Raw genomic sequence first — 10,275 nt, 5'->3', positions numbered from 1 at the left:
ACTGTAGTATCTCTGGATAAGAGAGTCTGTTAAATGACTCACTACTGTAGTATCTCTGGATAAGAGAGTCTGTTAAATGATTCACTAACTGTAGTGTCTCAGGATCAGAGAATCTGTTAAATGATTCACTAACTGTAGTATCTCTGGATAAGAGAGTCTGTTAAATGACTCACTACTGTAGTATCTCTGGATAAGAGAGTCTGTTAAATGATTCACTAACTGTAGTGTCTCAGGATCAGAGAATCTGTTAAATGATTCACTAACTGTAGTATCTCTGGATAAGAGAGTCTGTTAAATGATCCACTAACTGTAGTGTATCTGGATCAGAGAGTCTGCTAAATGATTCACTAACTGTAGTGTCTCTGGATAAGAGAGTCTGTTAAATGATTCACTAACTGTAGTGTCTCTGGATCAGAGAGTCTGCTAAATGATTCACTAACTGTAGTGTCTCTGGATAAGAGAGTCTGTTAAATGATTCACTAACTGTAGTGTCTCAGGATCAGAGAGTCTGTTAAATGATTCACTAACTGTAGTATCTCTGGATAAGAGAGTCTGCTAAATGATTCACTAACTGTAGTGTCTCTGGATAAGAGAGTCTGCTAAATGATTCACTAACTGTAGTATCTCTGGATCAGAGAGTCTGCTAAATGACTCACTAACTGTAGTGTCTCTGGATAAGAGAGTCTGCTAAATGATTCACTAACTGTAGTATCTCTGGATAAGAGAGTCTGTTAAATGACTCACTACTGTAGTATCTCTGGATAAGAGAGTCTGCTAAATGATTCACTACTGTAGTGTCTCTGGATCAGAGAGTCTGTTAAATGATTCACTAACTGTAGTATCTCTGGATAAGAGAGTCTGTTAAATGACTCACTACTGTAGTATCTCTGGATAAGAGAGTCTGTTAAATGATTCACTAACTGTAGTGTCTCAGGATCAGAGAATCTGTTAAATGATTCACTAACTGTAGTATCTCTGGATAAGAGAGTCTGTTAAATGACTCACTACTGTAGTATCTCTGGATAAGAGAGTCTGTTAAATGATTCACTAACTGTAGTGTCTCAGGATCAGAGAATCTGTTAAATGATTCACTAACTGTAGTATCTCTGGATAAGAGAGTCTGTTAAATGATCCACTAACTGTAGTGTATCTGGATCAGAGAGTCTGCTAAATGATTCACTAACTGTAGTGTCTCTGGATAAGAGAGTCTGTTAAATGATTCACTAACTGTAGTGTCTCTGGATCAGAGAGTCTGCTAAATGATTCACTAACTGTAGTGTCTCTGGATAAGAGAGTCTGTTAAATGATTCACTAACTGTAGTGTCTCAGGATCAGAGAGTCTGTTAAATGATTCACTAACTGTAGTATCTCTGGATAAGAGAGTCTGCTAAATGATTCACTAACTGTAGTGTCTCTGGATAAGAGAGTCTGCTAAATGATTCACTAACTGTAGTATCTCTGGATCAGAGAGTCTGCTAAATGACTCACTAACTGTAGTGTCTCTGGATAAGAGAGTCTGCTAAATGATTCACTAACTGTAGTATCTCTGGATCAGAGAGTCTGCTAAATGACTCACTAACTGTAGTGTCTCTGGATAAGAGAGTCTGCTAAATGATTCACTAACTGTAGTGTCTCTGGATAAGAGAGTCTGTTAAATGATTCACTAACTGTAGTATCTCTGGATCAGAGAGTCTGCTAAATGATTCACTAACTGTAGTGTCTCTGGATAAGAGAGTCTGCTAAATGATTCACTAACTGTAGTATCTCTGGATAAGAGAGTCTGTTAAATGACTCACTAACTGTAGGTTCTCTGGATCAGAGAGTCTGCTAAATGATTCACTAACTGTAGTATCTCTGGATAAGAGAGTCTGTTAAATGACTCACTACTGTAGTATCTCTGGATAAGAGAGTCTGCTAAATGATTCACTACTGTAGTGTCTCTGGATAAGAGAGTCTGCTAAATGATTCACTAACTGTAGTATCTCTGGATCAGAGAGTCTGCTAAATGATTCACTAACTGTAGTATCTCTGGATCAGAGAGTCTGTTAAATGACTCACTACTGTAGTATCTCTGGATAAGAGAGTCTGCTAAATGACTCACTACTGTAGTATCTCTGGATCAGAGAGTCTGTTAAATGACTCACTACTGTAGTATCTCTGGATAAGAGAGTCTGCTAAATGACTCACTACTGTAGTATCTCTGGATAAGAGAGTCTGTTAAATGACTCACTAACTGTAGTATCTCTGGATAAAAGAGTCTGCTAAATGATTCACTACTGTAGTATCTGGATAAGAGAGTCTGTTAAATGATTCACTAACTGTAGTGTCTCTGGATAAGAGAGTCTGTTAAATGATTCACTAACTGTAGTGTCTCTGGATCAGAGAGTCTGCTAAATGATTCACTAACTGTAGTGTCTCTGGATAAGAGAGTCTGTTAAATGATTCACTAACTGTAGTGTCTCAGGATCAGAGAGTCTGTTAAATGATTCACTAACTGTAGTGTCTCAGGATCAGAGAATCTGTTAAATGATTCACTAACTGTAGTATCTCTGGATAAGAGAGTCTGTTAAATGATCCACTAACTGTAGTGTATCTGGATCAGAGAGTCTGCTAAATGATTCACTAACTGTAGTGTCTCAGGATCAGAGAATCTGTTAAATGATTCACTAACTGTAGTATCTCTGGATAAGAGAGTCTGTTAAATGATCCACTAACTGTAGTGTATCTGGATCAGAGAGTCTGCTAAATGATTCACTAACTGTAGTGTCTCTGGATAAGAGAGTCTGTTAAATGATTCACTAACTGTAGTGTCTCTGGATCAGAGAGTCTGCTAAATGATTCACTAACTGTAGTGTCTCTGGATAAGAGAGTCTGTTAAATGATTCACTAACTGTAGTGTCTCAGGATCAGAGAGTCTGTTAAATGATTCACTAACTGTAGTATCTCTGGATAAGAGAGTCTGCTAAATGATTCACTAACTGTAGTGTCTCTGGATAAGAGAGTCTGCTAAATGATTCACTAACTGTAGTATCTCTGGATCAGAGAGTCTGCTAAATGACTCACTAACTGTAGTGTCTCTGGATAAGAGAGTCTGTTAAATGATTCACTAACTGTAGTTTCTCTGGATCAGAGAGTCTGCTAAATGATTCACTAACTGTAGTGTCTCTGGATAAGAGAGTCTGCTAAATGATTCACTAACTGTAGTATCTCTGGATAAGAGAGTCTGTTAAATGACTCACTAACTGTAGGTTCTCTGGATCAGAGAGTCTGCTAAATGATTCACTAACTGTAGTATCTCTGGATAAGAGAGTCTGTTAAATGACTCACTACTGTAGTATCTCTGGATAAGAGAGTCTGCTAAATGATTCACTACTGTAGTGTCTCTGGATAAGAGAGTCTGCTAAATGATTCACTAACTGTAGTATCTCTGGATCAGAGAGTCTGCTAAATGATTCACTAACTGTAGTATCTCTGGATCAGAGAGTCTGTTAAATGACTCACTACTGTAGTATCTCTGGATAAGAGAGTCTGCTAAATGACTCACTACTGTAGTATCTCTGGATCAGAGAGTCTGTTAAATGACTCACTAACTGTAGGTTCTCTGGATCAGAGAGTCTGCTAAATGATTCACTAACTGTAGTATCTCTGGATAAGAGAGTCTGTTAAATGACTCACTACTGTAGTATCTCTGGATAAGAGAGTCTGCTAAATGATTCACTACTGTAGTGTCTCTGGATAAGAGAGTCTGCTAAATGATTCACTAACTGTAGTATCTCTGGATCAGAGAGTCTGCTAAATGATTCACTAACTGTAGTATCTCTGGATCAGAGAGTCTGTTAAATGACTCACTACTGTAGTATCTCTGGATAAGAGAGTCTGCTAAATGACTCACTACTGTAGTATCTCTGGATCAGAGAGTCTGTTAAATGACTCACTACTGTAGTATCTCTGGATAAGAGAGTCTGCTAAATGACTCACTACTGTAGTATCTCTGGATAAGAGAGTCTGTTAAATGACTCACTAACTGTAGTATCTCTGGATAAAAGAGTCTGCTAAATGATTCACTACTGTAGTATCTGGATAAGAGAGTCTGTTAAATGACTCACATGTATGTGTTCTCCTAACCCTCCTCCCTGTCTCTCCTGTAGTCTTCAGAGCTGGATGAAATCCTAGGTGAGCTTCAGTGTGTCCAGCCCGTCTCCCTCCCCTCCTCCCTGGACAAACACACCATCATCAACGACATACTGCACATCACCCAGGAAACCAGCCCTGGCAACCCCAACGCCATGGCAACACAGCAGCAGCAGAGGGGCATGCAGCGAGGCATGGGGCCAGGCAGTGAGTGTCTCTCTCTCACACACACACACACACACACATCAGAGACACACACACACATCTGACAGGAACATACACAGAAATACACACACAGTACACGTACATGCACCATCTCACACATACTAAAACCTGCCCTCATAAACAGCTGTTCAATGTATGTGACCAGTCAGTCCGTCAGCGTCTTGGTGTGTCAATCAGTAAATCATTATGCAGTGTAGACCATGTTACAGTGTAGATGTTACAGTGTAGACCATGTTACAGTGTAGATGTTACAGTGTAGATGTTACAGTGTAGATGTTACAGTGTAGATGTTACAGTGTAGACCATGTTACAGTGTAGATGTTAGTGTAGATGTTGCAGTGTAGATGTTGCAGTGTAGATGTTACAGTGTAGATGTTACAGTGTAGATGTTACAGTATAGATGTTACAGTGTAGACCGTGTTACAGTGTAGATGTTACAGTGTAGACCATGTTACAGTGTAGACCATGTTACAGTGTAGACCATGTTACAGTGTAGACCATGTTACAGTGTAGATGTTAGTGTAGATGTTACAGTGTAGACCGTGTTACAGTGTAGATGTTACAGTGTAGACCGTGTTACAGTGTAGATGTTACAGTGTAGATGTTACAGTGTAGATGTTGCAGTGTAGACCGTGTTACAGTGTAGATGTTGCAGTGTAGATGTTACAGTGTAGATGTTACAGTGTAGATGTTACAGTGTAGATGTTACAGTGTAGACCATGTTACAGTGTAGATGTTACAGTGTAGACCATGTTACAGTGTAGATGTTACAGTGTAGATGTTACAGTGTAGACCATGTTACAATGTAGACCATGTTACAGTGTAGACCATGTTACAGTGTAGATGTTACAGTGTAGATGTTACAGTGTAGATGTTACAGTGTAGATGTTACAGTGTAGACCGTGTTACAGTGTAGATGTTACAGTGTAGACCATGTTACAGTGTAGACCATGTTACAGTGTAGACCATGTTACAGTGTAGATGTTAGTGTAGATGTTACAGTGTAGACCGTGTTACAGTGTAGATGTTACAGTGTAGACCGTGTTACAGTGTAGATGTTACAGTGTAGATGTTACAGTGTAGACCATGTTACAGTGTAGACCATGTTACAGTGTAGATGTTACAGTGTAGATGTTACAGTGTAGACCATGTTACAGTGTAGACCGTGTTACAGTGTAGACCATGTTACAGTGTAGATGTTACAGTGTAGATGTTACAGTGTAGATGTTACAGTGTAGACCATGTTACAGTGTAGATGTTACAGTGTAGATGTTACAGTGTAGATGTTACAGTGTAGACCATGTTACAGTGTAGATGTTACAGTGTAGACCATGTTACAGTGTAGACCATGTTACAGTGTAGATGTTACAGTGTAGACCGTGTTACAGTGTAGACCATGTTACAGTGTAGATGTTACAGTGTAGATGTTACAGTGTAGACCATGTTACAGTGTAGATGTTACAGTGTAGATGTTAGTGTAGATGTTACAATGTAGACCATGTTACAGTGTAGACCATGTTACAGTGTAGATGTTACAGTGTAGACCATGTTACAGTGTAGATGTTACAGTGTAGATGTTAGTGTAGATGTTACAGTGTAGACCATGTTACAGTGTAGACCGTGTTACAGTGTAGTGGATTAGCATGTCTGATTTATCTCAAATTTGTCACTACATCGCTCTTTCTCTATAGACTACGGAGGTCCTGGGGTCCAGGGTCCAGGTAGGGGTTTGCCTTTGAGGAGTGTATCCCTGGATATGAACATGTCAGGGGGCCGGCCCCCCCAGGGCCAGTATCCCCCCATGAGGACCCCCAGCCCCTACACACTACAGCAGCAGCAAGGCATCTTGGGAAACCACGCCGCCATGATGTCCAACCAGGCCAACCTCGCAGGTGGGTGGAGCCCTCAGAGCGAAGACTTACACTTTTTTTTTATTTGTCTATTTTCTTGATCTACAAATACTCAAGCTATCAACAAACATTTACATTTTAGTAATTTAGCAGATGTTCTTGACCTTTTCATGAAGTCAGCACTCAGAGAAACATGTGGAACGGAATACACTCTCTGTGGGGGCCGATGACACGTCATAGTGAGTCACTTCCTGTTTCCGTGCAGGAAGTTGAGGGAGTCGGAGTCACCCACACAGACACACACACACTGCCAGCTCCTCTTCTCTCACTTTCATTTTGACTCGCAGACGGGCCTCAGTGCTCTGACTCGCAGACGGGCCACAGCACTCTGACTCGCAGACGGGCCCACAGCGCTCTGACTCGCAGACGGGCCCACAGCGCTCTGACTCGCAGACGGGCCCACAGCGCTCTGACTCGCAGACGGGCCCACAGCGCTCTGACTCGCAGACGGGCCCACAGCGCTCTGACTCGCAGACGGGCCCACAGCGCTCTGACTCGCAGACGGGCCCACAGCGCTCTGACTCGCAGACGGGCCCACAGCGCTCTGACTCGCAGACGGGCCCACAGCTCTCTGACTCGCAGACGGGCCACAGCGAAGCTCACTCTGAAAACAACCTCTAGCCCCTGAACTGTGGTAGTTTGCAAATGGGGGAAGTGTAAACAAAAGGATGATGACTTCTGTCCTTATAGATGGGAGGTATATTTTTGCCCCCCACTTTTTCCCTCTTGACTCCTCACACATTCACTCACTCACGTGATCTCTCTCTCCCTCCCTCCGTCTACCTCTCCCCCCCTCCCTCCGTCTACCTCTCCCCCCCTCCCTCCAGGTCTAGTGGGTGGTCCTCGGCAGGGCATGCAGCACCAGCAGGAGGGGAGTTGGGGTCCTGGGGGCCCGGGTCAGAGTGGTTCAGTCTCGGTCCCTCCTCCTGGTGCCCCAGGTCAACAGGGGACGATGCACAGCCGTATGGGGCCCAACCCTGGAGGCCCCGGGGGCCTCATGAGACCCAACAGTCTACCAGGACCTGCACCCAGGCAGATCCTGCAGTCGCAGATGATGGCCAACGGTGAGACTGTATATCTATAATTTCTAGTTCTATGCCAGGGCTGCTATAGAAATATATATTTGTAATGGTCTATCCACTTCACAGATCAGTGGTTCTTAACATTGGGCTTGGGGACCCACCAATTGATGTAACATATGTCAATGGAAACCAATTTATTGAAATTCATTTTCAGCATGTAGAAGTCCGCAAATAGTTTTGGAGTCAATGCTGTAAGGGGACACATCTGACACCTGCTGGCCAGTCAGAGGAACAACACACTGATACACTGTCTAATGCCAATTGTCATATTTTTTGTATTTAACCTTTATTTAACTAGGCAAGTCAGTTAAGAACAAATTCTTATTTACAATGACGGCCTAGGAACAGCCTTGTTCAGGGGCAGAATGACAGATTTTTACCTTGTCAGCTCGGGTATTTGATCTTGCAACCTTTCGGTTACTAGTCCACCGCTCTAACCACTAGGCTACCTACCCATCTCGAGCAGCTCAGTCTGGTTTGGGCATGGGGTTAATAAGGTTTTATATATACATTTTAATGTCTCTCTCTAATAAAGTTATATTCATTTGAACATTTCTCTCTAAAGAGATGAGCATAGGTTTAATAAAGTTGTATCCATTTGAATCTTTCTCTCTAAAGAGATGGACATGGGGGTTAATAAAATTATATTCATTTGAATCTCTGTCCATAAAGAGATGGGCATGGGGGTTAATAAAGTTATATTCATTTGAATCTCTGTCCATGAAGAGATGGGCATGGGGTTTAATAAAGTTATATTCATTTGAATCTCTGTCCATAAAGAGATGGGCATGGGGTTTAATAATGTTACACAACATGGCCAAAGGTATGTGGACACCTGCTTGTCCAACATCTCATTCCAGAATAATGGGCATTAATATGGAGTTGGTTCCCCCTTTGCTGCTATAACAGCCTCCACTCTTCTGGGAAGGCTTTCCACTAGATGTTGGTACATTGCTGCTATAACAGCCTCCACTCTTCTGGGAAGGCTTTCCACTAGATGTTGGTACATTGCTGCTATAACAGCCTCCACTCTTCTGGGAAGGCTTTCCACTAGATGTTGGAACATTGCTGCTATAACAGCCTCCACTCTTCTGGGAAGGCTTTCCACTAGATGTTGGGACATTGCTGCTATAACAGCCTCCACTCTTCTGGGAAGGCTTTCCACTAGATGTTGGTACATTGCTGCAGGGGGACTTGGTTCCATTCAGCCACAAGAGCATTAGTGAGGTTGGGAACTGATGTTGGGCGATTCGGCCTGGCTCTCAGTCGGCGTTACAGTTCATCCCAAAGGTGTTCGATGGGGTTGAGGGCTCTGTGCTGGCCAGTCAAGTTCTTCCACACCGATCTCGACAAACCATTTCTGTATGGACCTCGCTTTGTGCACGGGGGCATTGTCATGCTGAAACAGGAAAGGGTCTTCCCCAAACTGTTGCCACAAAGTTGGAAGCACAGAAAGGTCTAGAATGTCATTGTATGTTGTAGCATTAAGATTTCCCTTCACTGGAACTAAAGGGCCTGAACCATGAAAAACAGCCCCAGACCATTATTCCTCCTCCACCAAACTTTACAGTTGGCACTATGCATTGGGGCAGGTAGCGTTCTCCAAACCCAGATTCTACCGTCGGACTGCCAGATGGTGAACCTTGATTCATCACTCCAGAGAACGCGTTTCTAGCAGGGCAGAAATGTGATGAACTGACTAGTTGGAAAGGTGGCATCCTATGATGGTGCCACGTTGAAAGTCACTGAGCTCTTCAATAAGGCCGTTCTAATTCTACTGCCAGTGTTTGTCTGTGGAGATTGCATGTCCGTGTGCTCGATTTTATACACCTGTCAGCAACGGTGTGGCTGAAATAGCCAAATCCACTCATTTGAAGGGGTGTCCACATACTTTTGGCCATGTAGTGTATATTAATTTGAATCTAACAGAAATGGACATGTGGGTTAATAGTTATATTAATTTGAATCTCTCTCTATATATAGATAGCCATGGGGTTAATAAAGTTATATTAATTTGAATCTCTCTCTATATATAGATAGCCATGGGGTTAATAAAGTTATATTATTTGAATCTCTCTCTATATATAGATAGCCATGGGGTTAATAAAGTTATATTAATTTGAATCTCTCTCTATATATAGATAGCCATGTGGGTTAATAAAGTTATATTAATTTGAATCTTTATATCTACAGTGGGGAGAACAAGTATTTGATACACTTCCTACTTACAAAGCATGTAGACGTCTGTAATTTTTATCATAGGTACACTTCAACTGTGAGACGGAATCTAAAACAAAAATCCAGAAAATCACATTGTATGATTTTTAAGTAATTAATTTGTATTTTATTGCATGACACAAGTATTTGATACATCAGAAAAGCAGAACTTAATATTTGGTACAGAAACCTTTGTTTGCAATTACAGAGATCATACGTTTCCTGTAGTTCTTGACCAGGTTTGCACACACTGCAGCAGGGATTTTGGCCCACTCCTCCATACAGACCTTCTCCAGATCCTTCAGGTTTCGGGGCTGTCACTGGGCAATACGGACTTTCAGCTCCCTCCAAAGATTTTCTATTGGGTTCAGGTCTGGAGACTGGCTAGGCCACTCCAGGACCTTGAGATGCTTCTTACGGAGCCACTCCTTAGTTGCCCTGGCTGTGTGTTTCGGGTCGTTGTCATGCTGGAAGACCCAGCCACGACCCATCTTCAATGCTCTTACTGAGGGAAGGAGGTTGTTGGCCAAGATCTCGCGATACATGGCCCCATCCATCCTCCCCTCAATACGGTGCAGTCGTCCTGTCCCCTTTGCAGAAAAGCATCCCCAAAGAATGATGTTTCCACCTCCATGCTTCACGGTTGGGATGGTGTTCTTGGGGTTGTACTCATCCTTCTTCTTCCTCCAAACACGGCGAGTGGAGTTTAG

The 10,275-nt window shown here is 42.4% G+C and overlaps 1 protein-coding gene across 1 annotated transcript in view; it reads left to right on the top strand.

Moving 5' to 3' along the window:
• The window catches only part of LOC106579720 (nuclear receptor coactivator 2), a 196,675-nt gene that overhangs the window by 160,537 nt on the left and 25,863 nt on the right, over window positions 1-10,275 (top strand). The window contains exons 12-14 of the mRNA XM_082965545.1: window positions 4,149-4,338; window positions 6,048-6,248; window positions 7,094-7,330. Coding sequence (XP_082821671.1) covers window positions 4,149-4,338; window positions 6,048-6,248; window positions 7,094-7,330 — 628 coding nt within the window. The remainder of the gene's footprint in view (window positions 1-4,148; window positions 4,339-6,047; window positions 6,249-7,093; window positions 7,331-10,275) is intronic.

The sequence above is a fragment of the Salmo salar genome, chromosome 19, assembly GCF_965601325.2.
Source record: "Salmo salar chromosome 19, fSalSal1, whole genome shotgun sequence".
NCBI lineage: Eukaryota > Metazoa > Chordata > Actinopteri > Salmoniformes > Salmonidae > Salmo > Salmo salar.
The sequence above is the reverse complement of the archived record's forward strand: the minus strand, read 5'-3'. Positions and strand labels throughout refer to the sequence as shown.